We start from the raw sequence: 19,088 nt of genomic DNA, 5'->3' as shown, positions 1-19,088 counted from the left end.
TAAACCTATTTCAAGGAACGACCTTTTTCCAATGAACTGGAAAAGTGCTGAAAATATCTTTCATTATCGCTATTCTCCATATTACTATTCCGATTAATTGTATGTTTATGCAGATTAACTTTTTCAGCATCGTGTATCACGTACCGAGAACTTTTTCTAGGAACCAATGGACAAGTTTCTGAAAACGGATCTGTGTTGATTGATGGTATCCGTTTGGTACGCGTATTTGTAGCGCAATCTCGCTAGAATGTACGGAATTCCAATTTCTGATCTTATTTGTTCCGATTCATTTGTGTCGCAATGGAACAATGATCAGATTGATTCCGCGTTTACATTTAACTTCTGGAATGCGACTTGGAAAATCGAGACTTAAATGAACGTGTAATTGTCAAAATGTAAAATCGATAATTGAATATCGATTTTGAATTAAAGGATCTTGAGTTTAAGACCTTTATTGAGAGAAGGGTTACAGAATAAAATTGCGAATAGAAAAATTTGCATTCAATGTTTTAGTGCTGATAATTTCAAGTTACACATCAGTTTATATATAATAAATGTTCCGAAATAATGTAATTGTTGTACGTTTGTACGTTTCTAAAAGACCATATTAAATCTACCATACCAGATTAAACAAATACTTGGTGAGACATCATTTATTCTGTTGACCAGATAATTTTTCAATTTTATGCACTTACAATAAAACGCAACAGAGGACAAATAGTAATAATAAATATTTTGTGACAATGAACACAAATAGAGTAAAGTTTATTGGATAAGGATAATAAAGTTGATTGGAAAAGAAAATGAAAAATTACTGAAATATGATTAATTGATTAATAGAATATTGGTTCGGAACTTAAATCGAAGGTATTTAGATCTTCTGTTTAGAAAACACTGTAATTGCATATAACTCAAAGTTTTAAATTGTAATCTCACTACGTTACGTCTAACCATGATAAAACCGCAAAAATCCTCCGCATCCGGTTAAGTATATAAACAACTGTCCTTCCTGTGCACACATCATTCGTCGCCAAATGAATTATAAGCACTTTCAGCGGTAAATAAAACTTCATTAAACATGAAGTTTTTCGCTGTTTGCATCTTCGCTATTACTGCCTACGCATTTGCGGCAAGTGTTTCACAAAGCGATGGACCAACGGACGAATTGAGTAAGTAATGTTCATAACGTTTTGCTTTTCTTGCAATAGATTTTTGCTGCGAACTAATGTAATGAGATATGTTCTAAATTATCGCACCGTTAATTGTAATTTTAAACAATCGTAATCATAATTTCATAACGTTTAAAGGCAACAAAACACCATGAATAACGGGTGTAGGAAATTTTACTTTTTAACTGTTTATAGGGTTGGTTTTATATGTATTTTCCGATACAGTCTTTTCCGATATTTTGCAATATACAGTTTACAAAGTTAATTTTGTAATGACTCTAACAAAAGTCGACAAGTGATTACATAGAAAACATGGAACATAGGAAATCACAAATTATTACAAATTAATTAAATTATTCTATTACAAATTATTAAAAGATGTCCTTCCTTATAGTTACAAAATATATTAATTATGTTAATAAATAGAAGAAAACATTTAAATGACGTTATTAATTTGGTATAGAAAGGTTGAAAATCGTTGAAATAAAAAATTGATTATATCCATTTAAAATATTTGTAATTTGCGAAGAACTGAACAGAGAACTGTTTGTTGTCAGGGCGTCTACATGAACGTGATGCCGATTCTACCGCCGCCGCCGCTGAGGGCCATCCTAATGTTGCGACCAACGATGATAATATAAACAAAATCAATCTAGGAACTGCGATCAATGATGCAGCAAAACAATTTGTCAAAACGGTCGAAGCTGCTGGGAACAGTGGGACGGTACACAAACTAGAGGGCTGGATCACGATCGCGGCAGGAGGGGCCGCCATTTTTGTTACAAGACTCGCTTACGGATTCCGAAATTAGCTACAATATGTGGCATGTACATACATAAATATATATGCGTCTGGATTACATGTAGTCAAACTTTACTCATAAAATTAAAATAATTTTTATTTATTTAAGGCTACTACTTTCAATAGCATTATTCGATAATATAGATCGATAATACAGATTACACTAATAAATTATTTTACTTTTTTTACTCAAATTTGAGAAAAATTGATCATTAATATAACGCAATAAAATAAAAAATTTTCACTTCTTTTCTGTGAAGTATTATAATATACATACAAAATATTATTCATGCTTATATTGATTTCATTTTGTACATTGTTGCACGCGTGTAATTGTTTTGGAATAGTTATACTGGAGTATAGTTTAAAGAAATTTTTTTATTGCGGCCCTTGCAAGATACGGCGAATGTGGTTCATTTATAAAATGAACGAATACAGAGTTATGGATATGATATGGCGACATCGATCCTCGGCGCATACCTGAGCAGATACCACTCCTCGCCAAAATGAGGAGATTCTGCACAGTGCTGAAGCTATTACACTCCTTGAGGATGATGATGACGACGTGATGCGACCACGTAGTAGTTGTAAAAACGGCGTCTATGTTTGCCGATGAAGACACGTTTCACCGCAAATGGCTGCCTAAATTCGTCACGATTTCTGATTTCACGATTGGATACATTTATATTGTAACATCTCGCATAATTTTCTTTCAATTTTACTAAACGAAAACGATAACTATTGTAATTTAATAAACGATGTGTATTTGAATGTTTGGTTTATTGTTTAAATATGTAAAACATTATTTTGTATCTATTAATCCCTCCCATGTTTAATCCATACGTAGTATAGACGGAAACTAGATTGTTGAATTTGTGGTATTCATACAAAATTTCATTATAAAATTTATATTATTTATAATATGAATATAATGTATATACGTATGCAATGTGAATGTAATGCAAATATAAAGTAAAGTCGTAAAAATAATATAGAAGGTAGTTATTTTTTCTACTATACGTTACTATGCCTTAACACGTTGAGTGCTGAAAATTACCATAAAATTGAAGTAATTTAATTAATAAAATTGAAAGTAGAAAGATAAAATTTATCATCGTGGATGATATTTTATCTCGTTTAAATTCTGAACACTCTTGTAAAATTTAGTTTATTGGAATAGAATAAATGTAAATATATAATACAATGTAATAAATATCAATTACAATGAAAATGAACTTTGGAAACTAGTAAAAAATTATTGTCACCTATATGTGATCGTCACAGTATTCAATTAATCGATACACCTAATATTTATGGCGTGATCTATCTAGAACTTGCTGAGTTCTAGTTTCTGATCTTATTTATTCTGGTTTATTTTTATTGCAACGGAACCATGTTCACGTTGACTCGGTATTTACATCGAACTTCTTGAATCCAGCTTGGAAATCGAAACTTAAATGAATATGTAATTGTTAATGTCAGAATAAAATCGCGAATAGAAAACGTTGTGTCCGATGTGTTAATGTTGATAATTTGAAGTTACATATATCAGTTTATGTATAAGAAATGTTATTAAATAATGTGACAGTTGTGCAACCGTATGTTTCTACCAGAGGGACCATATAAGATTAAACAAGTACCTGATGAGACCTCAATTGACCTATTAACTGGATAATTTTCCAATGTAACAAGCATTTTGTCACAATCAACGTAAATACAATAAAGCTTGTTCTGTACTTTACTTTATTGGCTATAATAAAGTTGATTGGACTGAGGAGAAAAAGTAACGAAATACGATTAATTTTATTAATAGAATATTGGATCGTTTATATCGAAAAATTTTAGATATCCCTTTTACAAAATTCTGCAATTCTAGCACGCAAAGATTTAAATTGTAATCCTACTGCGTCACGGTTAACGTACGACCATGATAAAATATCGAAAACCTTCAGTTTTCCGGAAGTTCGGTGGGCCATGTATCAGGTATCATCGCTATTGTCGCATATGCATCTGCGGTAAGCATTATACAATACGATGGATCAACGTACGTATGTATTGTGTAAGTGGACAAATTATATAACTTTGTTTGTAAAATTGTTTCATTGTTTCACAATAAAAATGCCTTAAGCTTAAATTAATCCGATTTGTATCGTGTTCGGACTCGTTTTAATTAAAAGAATTTTAGCCGTCCATTGAAATCATAATTATAAAAACAAGCTGGCAATTTATGAAAAATAAATTTTCTTTGTTTCACTTTTCTTACGTTTTTTTTATCTTAGCCTATAACGAAAATCGGTTGACGTTATAAGTTCTTAACATTTAAAGTTCGTGATAATGATATTTCTTCACGAATTTCTCCCAAAATTTTTGACATCTTCCAGTGACTACAGCTTGACGATTTGATTTGAAGCAACTTATATGCATAAATATGTAATACAATATAATAAATATCGATTACAATAGGAATGAATTTTGGAAAATTAAATATTTCACTTTTGCTAATTTAAAGTTACGTATCAGTTTGTGTATAAGAAATGTCTCTGAAAAATATAATAATTTCGTGATTTTAGTTTTCTAACAAACGAGCCATAAGAGATTAAACAAAGACTGATCAGGCCTCGGTAAATGTTAACCAAACAATTTCTTAATTTCAAACAATTACAAAAACCTGACACAGCACAAATGAAATTGATGCAACAAACATTTTGTTATAATCAACATAAATAGTCTATAATAAAGATGATTGGTTGTCGCTAACAACTTCCTATACACGAACGAAATCTTATATTTACTGTATACCAACGTTTACTTTAATATTTAAATATTGACAATTGAATGGTCGAATTTTATTTCGTTTTCAAATAAGTACATACCATCCAGATATAATAGTTTATATTCGAAATCTTCGTAACCAATAAATAAATATGATTAATAATAGGATTAATTCATTAAAAGAATATTGGATTCTTTAGATTGAAGATTTTATGATCTCCTTCTTACAAGTCACTAAAATTGCATTTTAGAGTTGTAAATTGTAATATCGCTGACCAAAGTCCTTCCTTTTCCTGAAAATTCCGTGCTCCGGAAGTGGGGAACAATCAAAACATTGCACTTCCCCCGATGTGGTTAAGTATGTATATAAACATGTGTTTTTACTATGTAAGCTGCATTCGCTCTCAAAGCAATTCAAGGCACTTTTAGTGACTCTAGTGACATTTCACTTTACAAAATATGAAGTTTTTTGGTGTTCTTTGCATTTTTTTCATCGTTGCCCACGCATCAACGGCAAGTATTTCACAGAACAATGAACCAACGTATGGATTGAGTAAGTAATCATATCATATGACTATATTTACAAATCTGTTTCATAAGTAAAAATAAATAAATAAAAATATTAAATTAAATAAAAATGTCTTTGTACTGGGTGAAACGTATCAGTAACGTATTAATTATAAATAAACAATAAATGAATGTTATTACGTTTTTCTTACAAAAGGCTTTTACAGCGAACAAGTGTAATTGTATTATTAACAATTGTATTATTAATCTTAATTTTCCTTTATAATTTCATAGCGTTTGGCGGCAATAAAACGACTTGAACAATGATGTAGGAAATTTAAACTTTTAAACTGCTTAAGGGTGGTTTGCTATGTATTTGATACTTTTCGTAATTAAGATGTAGACAATTGCTGTATGATTGATATTTTGCACGATCTTTTTATAGCAGCACAATATATTAATTATCTTTCCAAATGAATGAAGACATTGAAATGATATAATTTCCTATGTTAAAAAAAAATATACTTCTAGTCAAGTAACACGCAGCAAGAGCGACGTTATTAATTACATTTTATTAGCTTCGCGTAGAAAGGTAGAAACTCGCTGAAATAAATATTGACGTCTAGACTACGGATTTTTATGGAAAATATAAATTAAACTAAACTAACCAACAAGACTATTCTTTGTTTAATTGTTTTAATAGTTTAAAAATAATACATTGACATTTTCATATTCTTTTAATCTTTTTACTATTTTAAATTGAATTTGCCCAATTTTGCCATAAACGCATAAAATCCGTAGTCTATTGATTACTCTCATTTTAAGTATTTAGCGGGGAAGTGAACAGAGCTTCGTTCGTTTTCAGGACGTCTACATAAACGCGCTGCCGATCCTGATGCCGATGCTGCAGCCTACGCTGACGCCTATGCTGAAGCATATGCTAATGCTGTAGCAAATGCTCTCGCCAGAGCTACTGGTCTATCCAATGCCGATGCTATAGCGAATGCTGTAGCCGAAGCTGCTGGTCTATCCAATTCCAATCCTGTGCCAAATGCTGCGGCCAATGCCGTGGCACTGCCCAGTGCTGAACCTATTGCACTTCCTGACGACGACGATGATGATGATGATGATGGTGACGATGTGATGCGGCCACGTAGATTTACTTGCGATGTCCTCTCCGTTGAAACGGCCTGGTTCAGCGTCAATCATGCAGCTTGCGCCGTGAGATGCTTGGCTCAAAGACGAAGGGGTGGTCGTTGTGAAAACGGCGTCTGTATTTGTCGATAAAGGCACGTTTCACCGCAAACGGCTGCCTGACTTTGTCACAATTACTAGTTTCTTGATTGCATACTTGATTGCCTTACTTTCCACATTAATAAAAGAAACGACTTATTGATATTGTAATTCAATAAATGATGCGTATTTGAATTTTTGGGTTCTTCTTTAATTTATATCCAACACGTATCCTTTGTATCTACTAATCCCTTCAATGCGTAGTTCGTACGTCGTACGGGCGTGAGCTGCACTGTTAAATTTGTGGTATAATATGAATATAATGCGAATATAAAATAATGTTATGAAAATAATACGAGTACTTTAATTAATAAAATTGAAAGTAGAACGATAAAAAATTTATTACTGTGGATGACACTTTATCTCATTTGAATTCTGAACACCCTTGTAAAATTCAGTTCATTAGAATGGAATAAATGTAAATATATAATACAATCTAGTAAATATCGATTACAATGAAAACGAACATTGGAAAATAGTAAAAAATGATTGTCGCCTATATGTGACCGTCTAATATTTATGGCGTGATCTCACTTAAACTTGCTGAGTTCTAGTTTCTAATCTTATTTATTCTGTTTCATTTTTATTCCCACAGAATCATGTTTACCTTGATTCACCTTCTGTTCACCTTTTCTTGAATCTGGCTGGGAAAATTGCAATTTAAATGAACGTGTAATTGCTAAACTGTAAATTCGATAAATGAATATCGATATTGAATTATAAGGAACGTCATTTTACCTCGAATTTGTGACTTTCATTGAGAAATGGGTTATAGAGTAAAATTGTGTATAGAAAAAGTTGCGTTTGATGTTTTAACGTTGATAATTTAAAGTTACATATCAGTTTATGTATAACAAATGTTACCGTTGTGACAGTTGTGTCGTGATCGTATGTTTCTAACAGACGAAATGTATTAGAGATTAAACAGGTGCCACATGAATGCTCAATTGATTTATTAATCAGATAATTTTCCAATGTAACAAACATTTTATCACAATCGACATAAATACAGTCTAGTTTGCTTTGTGCAGGGTGTGCAAAGAATAAGTTTCACGACCATGCTAGGTCAATTCTACTCGCTCGATTTGAAGGAAAACAATGTAAGCAAGGTCCCGCAATGTTGATCTTGATTAGTTTTTTCAAGGTCAAAAAGTTAAAAATTTTTCTTGAATATATCACTTTCTATACGTCTCAAGGACCAAAGATAGCGAAACCATGGGTTGCTATAGAGCTATGGTTAAGTCCTTGAGACGAGAAGAAAGCGATATATTGAAAAAAATATTTCAATTACTTGCCATTGGAAAAACCAATCACTCTGTCAATTTTGCAGTACCGTACTTACATTTTTTTACACTATATCGAAAGTGTAGAATCGAGACATGGTGTAATCGTCATATTTATTTATTTACAAGCTGTTGTCTATTTTGTTAACTATCGTAAAGTTGATCAGATTAAGAGGAAAATAAAAAATTACCAAAATAAAATTAATTTTATTAATAAAATATTGGATCAAAAGAGTCTAGCCAAATATGCATAGGAAAAGTGCCCACAAAGTGCCCCCAGGTGGGGGCTATTGCAGGGTTGTACGCGATTTACGATTCTGGCTCTATTTATCCTCTATTCTGTAAAAAAAAATTATGAAAAAAATTATAAGACTTCTATCCCCTGAGAAACACATTTCAAAAATATTCTCCAATTTTTCAGTACATGATACAATCAACGATTGCCACGCAGATGTTCGATGTTCAGTTTATGATGCCAGCAATAACGAAACTATTTTTCAGGAAACTTAAATTAATTTATTACTTTAAGAAAATTAAATTAATTTACTATTAACGCCAGTCACCATTTATATGTGTAATTAATCGAAAATATATACTTATTAAACGTAAGACATTACAAACAATAGCTTCGTTTAATACATAAAATTGTATTTGTACTTACATATAACAGCTATTTCATAAGAAAAATATATTGAATGTGTGACTGTGCCACGTTTTTGTGTACTAAAATGTAAAAAAATATCAGTTTTCCATTTTTTTTTAGAAAAAATCTGTCTCGAAAAATCTGACAAAATTATGTATCATTAGCTATAGCAACAGGGACAAAACTGAAAATATAAAAATGGTCAGTTTACAATGTCAATATAAAATCGGTAATATAAATCTTTCTTGACATTTAAAAATCGGTTTTGTAATCGAAAAATCCGAAAAAATTCTCAAATGTGTAGCTAAGAGGATAGAGGCCTCATGATTTCTTTTGTACTTTTCTTCTGTACTTTTCTCAACCCTGTAACCGCCTTAATAATAGAAGCACCAAGCTGTCACTAAGGGGAAAAAAATTTTTTTTTGAGAACCTATCGATTGGTGGGGGCAATTCGTCTTGGAGCCACTTTTGTCATACGACTCGATGATTAATTTTATTAATAGAATACTAGTTCGTTTATATCGAAAATTTTTAGATATCCCTTTTACAAAATTCTGCAATTCTAACAAGCAAAGATTTAAATCGTAATCTCACCGCGTCACATCTGACCATGATAAAATACCAAAAACCTTCAGTTTCCCGGAAGTTCGGTGGACCGGGTCTAAGAATAATCAAAACGCAGCATATTGCCCGACTTGGTTAGGTATATAAACGACTGTGCTTACACTGCAAACATCATTCGCTGTCAAATCAATTAAAAGCACTTTCAACGACAGGTAGAATTTCATTAACGATGAAGTTTTTCGCTGTTTACATCTTCGCTATCGTCGCATACGCGTCTGCGGCAAGCATTCCACAATACGATGGACCAACGTACGAATTAAGTAAGTAGTCAAATGATAAAACTATGCTTGATAAATTGTTTCATAAGGAACAATAAAAATGCCTTTCTAGTGAAAAGAACGTATTGGCATACAGTAAATGAATCTCTTATTAAAGATGTCTTACCAATTAATCTGAGAATAGCTTAAATTAATTCAAATTTGTAACGTGTTTGGACTTTTTTTAATTAGCTGAATTTCAATTATCCTCTGAAGCTGCAATTGTAAAGGCAAGGTGACAGTTTCTGAAAATTACATTTTCTTTGTTGCATGTTTATTTATCGTTGTTCGCGATGTTTCTTTAATTGTGAAATTTCGACTGTTTCTTTATGATGTATATCTATTTCACTTCCGTACCCCATAATTTTCATACAGTGGTGGATAAAAGTATACGGACACTTTTAAAACTGGACTAAATGACTTTAATTTTTTTTAGATGATGATAGAAGGGTGGTCTATTGATCAATGACTAAAATAATTTTTTAAAATTTGTTTTTTAAATTATTTATTTATCAAGGTCGCATCGACAGTTAGGCCATTAGCGACCGCGCGTAAAGAACACAGAAATATTACAGTGGGTAACAGAATTTCTATAGTATAAATTATAGTGGTATTACGGTTATATTTTATTATAACAATACATCTATAGCTTTTAAAAAGGTTATGACAACAATGAACAATATATTTTTGATATTCATACATTCGAATAGAGTACTAGGTAATTTAAAAAATGATTGCTGTGGCTGGAAAGTTGAACATATAAGTAATGTATGTTTGGTAGAAAATAGAACATTGCAAGTTTTACAAATTATTGAAGAATCTTTTAAAATTTTATGAATATGTGTGATGTCAGAGTGTCCGATACGAAGGCTTACGATTATAATTTGGTCTTTTCTATTTCTAAGTGGTGGACAATTGTTTATGTATATATATTTTGTCTCATTTTTAATAGTTTATTAAGGCTATGGGTTTTGCACTCCTTAATAGTTTATTAATGGGTGCTAATCCATTTGTTATTCCAATCAGTCATGACGCTTCTTTTAACTTGCTTAAAAAATTCTTTATCAGACATCGGGTGATTTTGGGGTTGTTCTTTCATAGACTCCTTTGCAGCTATGTCGGCTGTGTTATTACTTAGGATGAAAAAACAAAACAAAAAACTCTACTGTACTGTAGATCTCCGAAATATATAAATAATCGTAATAATCGAAAGTAAAGAAAGGAGATATAAATATATATCCGATATGTACTTTCATTGAAATCGATTCACATTGTTATGAGCTGTTAATATTTAAAGTTCGTTAAAATGATACCTTTTTACAAATTTCACCCAAAAGTAAGTAGTTTTTACATGTATCAGTGACTGCATTTTGTCTATGCGTCAACCGATTTTAATGAAATTTTCTGTATGCCGAAGTTATCGAGATATAAAAATCACATTCTTTAATTTTCCATTATAGTCCCAAATAAAATAAGTTGAGATGCATGAGTTCTTTTTACTTCTTTGATTTTCCAAGTAATAGCAAAATTAAAAAAAATTTCATTCATTGTCTAATTATCTATCATCTAAGACGAAATTCATATCGTTTAGTTTAAAGTTATACCTTTTTAAAAGTGTTTATATTCTTTTGTCTGCCGCTGGACATGGCTCCAGAATCTATGAAAATGTGCTATTGTATTCATCATCCTAAATTATACAAATTAAGGAAACTCCTGCACAGTTGATACTTTTTGAGACGATACTCTAGTTACGAAAAACATTAATTATGCTGCAAAATAAGAACAGATTAATAATAAACATGATACAATCTTCATATTGTATACACTTCTAAAAAATGAAGAGAGCTGTCTAACTGCATTTAATACGTCACGGTATAAGAAGAATGAAAATCACATAAATGGAAGATTGAATGCTTTTACTTTGAATACATGCAATTTGCGGAACAGTAAACAGGCAATTGTTTGTTTTCAGAGCATGTAAGTGAACGTGATGCCCATCCTGAAGCCTATCCAGAAGGCTATCCTGAAGCCTATCCAGAAGGCTATCCTGAAGCTTATGCTGATGGCTATGCTGATGCTATTGGTAATGCTGTAGCCAATCCTAATGCATATGCTGTAGCAAATGCTGTGCCCAACGCTGCTGGTCAACCCCATCCCAATGGCGTTGCATTTGCTGATGACGATGATTATAATCGGTCACGTAGATTTACTTGCGATGTCCTCTCCGTCCAAACGGCCTGGTTCAGTACCAATCATGCAGCTTGCGCCCTGAGATGCTTGGCTCAAAGACGAAGAGGTGGTCGTTGTGAAAACGGAGTCTGTATTTGTCGATAAAGACACGTTTCATGGCAGATGACAATGTGAGTTTGTCATAATTTATGATTTCTCGATTGGATGCTACATTTATATTCTAAGACTTCGCACAATTTTCTCTCAATTTGTAATTCAATAAATAATCTGTAATTGAATTTTCGATTTCTTGTTTAATTTATACCTAAAACATGTATTTTTGTATCCATTAAATCATTTTACAATGCCAATATAAAATCGGTAATATAAATATTTTTTGATATTTAAAAATCGGTTTTGCAATCGAAAAATTCAACAAAAATTGTCAAATATGTATCTAAGGGAATAAAGGCCTTCTGATCTTTTTCAAACTTTTCTGTCGAATAGAATAGGAGAAACGTTCAATCCTGTAACCGCCCCAATAGTATAGATACCAAGCTGCCATTTAGGGGAAAAAGTTTCCTTTGGAGAACCTATCGATTGGTGTATATCAAGTTCAATTCAACTTGGGGGCATTTTTTCCATTCGGCTAAACCTTTTCTATCGATTATTTTTAGATCATATTTTTAGAAAATTCTGCAATTATAATGCAAAGTTTTTAATTGTAATTTCACCGCGTCACGTCTGACCATGATAAATACTAAGAACCTTCAATTTCCCGCAAGTACAGTGGATCGGGTCTGAGAATAATCAAAACGTAGCATATTCCCCGACTTGGTTAGGTATATAAACGACTGTTCTTACTCTGCAAACATCATTCGCTGTTAAATCAATTAAAAGCACTTTCAACGACAAATAGAATTTCATTAACGATGAAATTTTTTGCTATTTGCATCTTCGCTGGATAGCGAAGATTTGCATACGCATCTGCGGCAAGCATTCCACAATACGGTGGACCAACTTACTCTAAGACGAAAGGTTAGTAGTTGTCGAAACAATGTCTGCGTTTGTCGATAAACATTCGTTTTGCCGCAGATGATTGCCTGAGTTTGTTACAATTTATGCTTTCTTGATTGAATACTATTTTTATATTCTAAGACCTCAGATAATTTTCTTACAATTTTAGTAAAAAATGACGCATTCACGTTGTAATACAATAAGTAACCTGTAATTGAATTTTCGTTTTTTTTTTATATAAATAATATAAAAAGTATATATTTCTTACACTAATGCATCTTAACAAGTTGAGTGAAGAAGATCGACTCAAAATTAATGTAATTCAATTGATAAAACTGAAACTATAAAAAGATAAAACTTACCATAATGCACGGTATTTAACCCTTTTGAATTCTGAATACCTTGGTAAAATTCAGTTTATTTGAATACGAGGAATGTAAATATGTAATACAGTATAATAAATATCGATTATAATAGGAACGAATTTTGAAAAGTTAGATGTTTTACTTTTGTTAATTTAAAGGTACGTATTAGTTTATGTATAAAGAATGTCTCTGAAAAACATAATAATTATGTGATATTAGGTTTCTAACAGACGAACCATGAAGGATTAAACGAGAACTGATTTAATGTTAACTGAACAATTTCCTAATTTCGAACAATTACAAAAACATGGCACAGGACAAACGAAATTGATGCTCATATTGTATTTTACTTTATACTGTATAATAAAGAGAATTGGGTTAAGATCGCACGTTTTAGTTAGATTAATACTTTTTTGTCACTAACAAATTCCTATACAACAACGAAAAATATTTAGTGTGTATGCCAACGTTTACTTTAATATTTAAATATTCACAATTGAACAGTCGAATTTTATTTCGTTTACAAATAAGTATATATACCATCCAGATTTAATAGCTTATGTTCGAAATCTTCGTAATCAGTCTGATTTCATGTTATAGTGCAAGGAATAAATAAATATGATTAATAATACGATTAATTCATCAAAAGAATATTAGATTGTTTAGATTGAAGATTTTAAGATTTCCTTTTCTTAGAAGTCACTAAAATTACATTTCACAGTTGTAAATTGTAATATCGCTGACCAAAGTCCTTCCTTTTCCTGGAAATTGCATGGTTTAGAAGAGGGAGATAATAAAAAGTATGGCACATTTACTGATGTGGTTAAGTAAGTATATAAACAAGTGTTTTTACTGTGCAAGCTTCAATGGTTCTCAAACAGTTCAAGGCATTTTTAGTGACAAGTCGCATTTGACCTCACAAAATATGAAATTTTCCAGTGTTCTTTGTATTTTCGTTATCGTTATCTACGCATCTGCGGTTGATGTTCCCCAAAGCGATGTAGCAAAGCACGGATTGGGTAAGTATGTAATCCTATTATATGATTATATTTATGAAAAATTATATTATGTATTTATGTATTCACTTTCACACACACAGTGATTGAAATTTAGATGATTCCAGTATGACTGTTAAAAATAACCAAACAAAAGCTCGATTATTTTATTGCTACAAAATATTATTAATTATGCTTCTAAAGGAGAGAAAACATTTAAATGATATAATTTAAATTATTTAATATAATTTAATCTTATTTAATATCTAAATAAGACGTTATTGATTGAAATTTTGAAATAAACATTGAAATAAAAGATTGATGACTAGACTACGGATTTTAATGGAAAATATAAATTACCTGCAACAATTGGAAGGAATAAAAACTAATTAGCAAATTTATTCTTTGTTTAGTTCTTTGAATGGATTGAAAATAATACATTTCCATTTTCATATTCTTTTTATTTTCTTACAATTTTAAATTGCATTTGCCCAATTTTGCCATAAACGCGTAAAATCCGCAGAGTCTGTCGATTATTCTCATTTTAAGTATTTAGCGAGGAAGTAAACAGAGCTTTGTTTGTTTTCAGAGCGTCTACATGTACGTGCTGCTGATCCTGGTGCCGATCCTGCAGCCTATGCTGACGCCGATCCTGCAGCTCATGCTGACGCCGATCCTGCAGCTCATGCTGACGCCGCTCCTGCAGCCTATGCTACCGCCTATGCTGAAGCCTATGCTAACGCTGTAGCTAATGCTGTAGCTAATGCTGTAGCTAATGCTGTTGCCAAAGCTGCTGGCCTATCCAATGTCGATCCTATGCCGAATGCTGCGGCCAATGCCATTGCTGAACCTATGGCACTCCCTGACGATGGTGATGATCTGATGCGGTCACGTAGATTTACTTGCGATGTCCTCTCCTTTAAAACGGCCTGGTTCAGCTTCAATCATACAGCTTGCGCTGTAAAATGCTTGTTTTTGGAAGGTATTGGTGGCCTATGTGAAAACGGTGTCTGTGTGTGTCAATAGAGAACCGTCTCATCTCAAATGGTTGCCTGACTTTGTCATAATTACTGGTTTCTCGACTGCATACAACATTTTTATTGTAACACCTTTCATGCTTTCCTTTCCACTCTAATAAAAGAAAACAACTTATTGATATGAACAATAAACGATATTTATTTGAATTTTTGGTTTCTTCTTTTATTTATATCCAACACGTGTGTTTTGTATTTATTAATCCTTTCAGTGAGCAGTACACGGTACAGGCGGGAGCTACATTTTTCAAAAGTTGTGGTATTTATAAATAATTTCTTTACACAATTTATACAATTTATACAATTTGTACAATTTGTACACTCTGTAGAATTTAAAATATGAATAAAGGTATGAAAATAATTTATATCTTCCATTACTTCCAATTGAACAAATTTTTCTTAAATTGAATTTTCAAACAATTTAATTACAGTATTTCATTTTCTCGTAATAGCTCTTAAGATAATACAATTATAGTATTAAGTGGTCTATGGATTCTATGCATTCACGACAAAAACGAGTGAAAACAATTGAAGAATTTCAAAATACTGTTGCATTATTCTGAACTGAATAAAATAATTGGAAGAAAAATGAATTGTCTACGTTGCTTCTGTATCTCGCAATTAATACAAACAATTTTTATTTTGTATAAAAATTCACAGTCTAGTCGTAAGACTTACTGCTTAAAATTAAATGACAATTACTACATTTGAGAACGATTACTTCACAATTCTAATAATCGCACGTAATTCCAAATCTTCTTATTTCAGAATTTTCTCCGCAAACTTTAGAGAATGAAATATACTTTCCCAACACATTCGATTAGTGTAGCGAATTACGATTGCTGGACGATTTTAAATTCGTATTTGGAAGACACGAGCTAGAATACAGAAAGAATTTCGGAAATATTCTATGTCGCAATATCTAATCGGATTTTAAACTGTCACAGATCGTCGTGCGTCGAGAAACGACAGAACTGCCGTACGTGCCTCGCTGACAAATCTACAGCTATCGATTATCGTTCCATCTGCAGAACAATGTTTGGATTGGTATTATTATCCAATTACTGGAAGAGTTCGAGATTTGACTTCCTATTGGCATAGACCGCGTTTACCTTCCATTCGCCAAGTTAATTGAGTTCATTCGCTGAAACGTATCTTCTCGCTTTAGTAATATCCGAATAAGTTCATAACGTGATGAAGCCGAGCTCAATGTCGCTTCCTACGTGAAAGTAGGTGAAAAGGGGCGAGTTCTATCAAATGGGAGGCCTTCGATTTCTTTTCAAGATTAACTCTGACCATTCATCGAATGCTCGGAACCATAAGTGAGAGATTCTGGGATCGATCGAGAATCCTTCCGGGGCAGTCTCTGTTGATAATTTATCGCATTTCATATTTCAATATTGCCTATATATCATGGATATATTAATCACTTTCGAGAATACCAAAACTTGCTTCCTTCGATGATAATACAAAATTCAGAGTTGCTTCTCTTAAAGATCGCATATAAGTTTGTTCAGAAATTACATCGATGTTTTTTAAGCAGATTGCAAAACTGTCGACTTGTTGCACATGAAATATGGCGGATTTCTATATAAATATTAAATTGAAAAACCGCCATTCTATGTACAACAATCCAATATTGCTTGAGTAATATCGGTGACAAATGCTTGAGCAATACTGGTAACAAATGCTCTGTTTCGTGTTTTCGCAATTAAACATTTTTATTTGTCTGTTTACGAAAGTATATTTTGTGTAACATCATGCGTTCACATACTGCGGCGCCTGTTTCTTCAAATATAAAATTTTAAAACAATAATTTCAATGAAATTTAAATAAATGTTTTACAAATAATTTTTCTACTAAGTTTTATTATTTATATTGCACGCTATATGTATATATCACTTAAAGCTTATTTATTGCTTAATCTGTTGTGCAAGAATTCTTATTTGCTAAGTTATTTGCTAACTGATTTTTATAACGTTTCTTAATAATGTTTACATAACAACGAATAGAATAAATATAAATAAAAAATATATATACGCTATTTTAACGCTACCTTATGAATAAATAATAAACATTTTGATTAATTTAATATAGTCATCAAAATATCATCGTTATTGATAACTTTATTGATGGCCAGTATTTTGATAACTATACTAAATTAATTAAAATGTTTATTGTTTATTTATAAGGTAGTGTTAAAGTAGTATTAGTTAAGTCTACAGTCAGTCTAAAGGTAGTGTTTATTAACTGTATCATAAGCATGATAGTTTCTTCTGTATTCACGCTATTTACAGAATAAAATAAATAAAATTCCTTTCAATTCAAAATTTTCTAAAAATAATTTTGTAATTTTCAAACGCAATTAATTGTGGTATATATAAGGTCTTTCTTTGAACGTGAGACAATTCTGCGACTTATTGAGAACATATTACGCGTGTATACTGTAGCATGCGGTTCCCCTCCGTTCGTAAGCTAGGAAATATAAAATTATATCAAAACCATCCCACGTAACAGGTCCCTCTGTTCTCCCCTACTGGAAATAATTAAGGTAGTCATGTTACACTGTAATGCTCGACGTCAATTGAAAGGATCAAATTTTCATTATCGTTCGAATCCTCATTTATACAGTCAAGGAGACAATTAATTGGATGCCTGTCTACCGAACAGAACCTGCAAGAATCGGACCTAGAATCTGACATTTACGTAATTTTCAGTAAATCTTCAGTAATTACGTAAAGGCAAGAGCGTCGAGTGTTTCGAATTGTAGGAACCGTAGTGATTTTCTTATTGATCGAAGCTTTCACAGGTGTTTATTTGCGAACGACACGTCGCGTCGTGTCGCCTCGGCAAGCGATGAGCACAATCCGGAAAATAACAACCACAGTTTAAAGCGTCGTTTCGAAGGTCTATTAACTACGTTGTAAAGCTCGCAGCGGAGCGCAGGAACGACAGCAGACAATGATTATAAAACGTGTTACGACAATGTTCAGTACGACTGAAGGGAAAAAGAAATTCTCGACAAATTACGTACAGCAACTAACGATGATATTCGAACACTTTATGCAACGTTACAACTTTTTAAAAATTAAATCAAATGACTTTAATTCTGCTTCAAATGTTATACTGACGAGTTTACTTGCTAGAGAATGAGTAAACAAATTTGTCATTTCAAGTAATTGCAATTTAAAAAAAAAACTGAACATTGTCCAGTAAACCAGTTCCTCCAATATTTAAATAAAAAATACAAGTCATATGTTCCGATATTTAAAAAGTTGTTCTGTTTTATAATTAGTGTTCGTATATTCTTTTGTGAAGTAATGCAGGACAGCTAAAGGAAAAGAAAATTTGGTAATAAAATGGAGTTAGATATCGGATTTTTCTAATCAATTTTACTTTTCCGGAAATAACTATTAATACGGTTTTGGTCTAATTCTGCTTGAAAAGATTCGGAATGGAGCGTACGTAAAACTTCCAGCTGCTTTGTTAGCAACATAATCATTCAGACCGATGATCTGCAAAGAAAAGTGAGAGTTTACCGATTCCGCGGATAAAAATAAACCGAAAGCGAAAAATCGATAACGCTGACATAAGAACAGACATCTTTTCAATGGCAAAGACATATTTTTCCTCTAAAATGTCACAAACTGGCATCAAAAACATTAGAAAACTTTATTCGCGACTGAATGTGCCATAAGTTTTAAGATTGAAGTTTCCCCGTTACGACGATCCCCTAAAACTTGATATATGAATCTTTTCGCTGGTTTATGAAACAAAAATGAGGAGCCAGTTTCACCGTGTAAACCTTCACAGTGTACCTTACATTACCGTGAAGTTGGCGGTACATGTTTCATTGAAAGCTTAATAAAACGACCACAAAGTATCGTATATCAAGGTACAGCGCGTTGTTGTGTAAAGCGGAAGCTACAATATTTAAATCTACGGTAGTTTCAGTCGAACAATAAATTTTTCAGTGATGCCAGAGACTTTTCAACTTGTAGCATTTCCGAGAAAAATCTTTGCTTTATTTCTCCGTGTGCAACAGAAATATTCAAGGAAACAGAGTTCAGGCTTTAAGATTAAAAATATGATCAAGTTTATCGTTGTGAGAGATCCTTTTGTACAAAATTCTAACAATTTAAATATGTTGAATTCGCTG

The 19,088-nt window shown here is 32.0% G+C and overlaps 5 protein-coding genes across 6 annotated transcripts in view; 4 read left to right on the top strand and 1 right to left on the bottom strand.

Annotated features, from left to right (window-relative positions):
* LOC117219451 (uncharacterized) overlaps positions 1-19,088 on the bottom strand; it is a 72,995-nt gene that overhangs the window by 8,065 nt on the left and 45,842 nt on the right. The window lies entirely within an intron of this gene.
* On the top strand, positions 927-2,741 carry LOC117219458 (uncharacterized). Its single transcript, XM_033468630.2, has 2 exons — positions 927-1,169; positions 1,727-2,741. Exons 1-2 carry the CDS (start codon positions 1,079-1,081, stop codon positions 1,978-1,980), a joined length of 345 nt encoding a protein of 114 aa, XP_033324521.2. The 5' UTR covers positions 927-1,078; the 3' UTR covers positions 1,981-2,741.
* On the top strand, positions 5,132-6,677 carry LOC117219453 (uncharacterized). The gene is made up of 2 exons (XM_033468623.2): positions 5,132-5,295; positions 6,115-6,677. Exons 1-2 carry the CDS (start codon positions 5,202-5,204, stop codon positions 6,534-6,536), a joined length of 516 nt encoding a protein of 171 aa, XP_033324514.2. The 5' UTR covers positions 5,132-5,201; the 3' UTR covers positions 6,537-6,677.
* Positions 9,189-11,817, top strand: LOC117219457 (defensin-2). The gene is made up of 2 exons (XM_033468629.2): positions 9,189-9,352; positions 11,322-11,817. The coding sequence occupies exons 1-2, from the start codon at positions 9,262-9,264 to the stop codon at positions 11,681-11,683; spliced, it is 453 nt and encodes a 150-aa protein (XP_033324520.2). The 5' UTR covers positions 9,189-9,261; the 3' UTR covers positions 11,684-11,817.
* On the top strand, positions 13,688-15,079 carry LOC117219452 (uncharacterized). Its single transcript, XM_033468622.2, has 2 exons — positions 13,688-13,919; positions 14,485-15,079. The coding sequence occupies exons 1-2, from the start codon at positions 13,703-13,705 to the stop codon at positions 14,919-14,921; spliced, it is 654 nt and encodes a 217-aa protein (XP_033324513.2). The 5' UTR covers positions 13,688-13,702; the 3' UTR covers positions 14,922-15,079.

This window comes from Megalopta genalis, chromosome 2 (assembly GCF_051020955.1).
Source record: "Megalopta genalis isolate 19385.01 chromosome 2, iyMegGena1_principal, whole genome shotgun sequence".
NCBI classification, from domain to species: Eukaryota; Metazoa; Arthropoda; class Insecta; order Hymenoptera; family Halictidae; genus Megalopta; species Megalopta genalis.
This window is presented reverse-complemented; position numbering and strand designations above follow the sequence as displayed.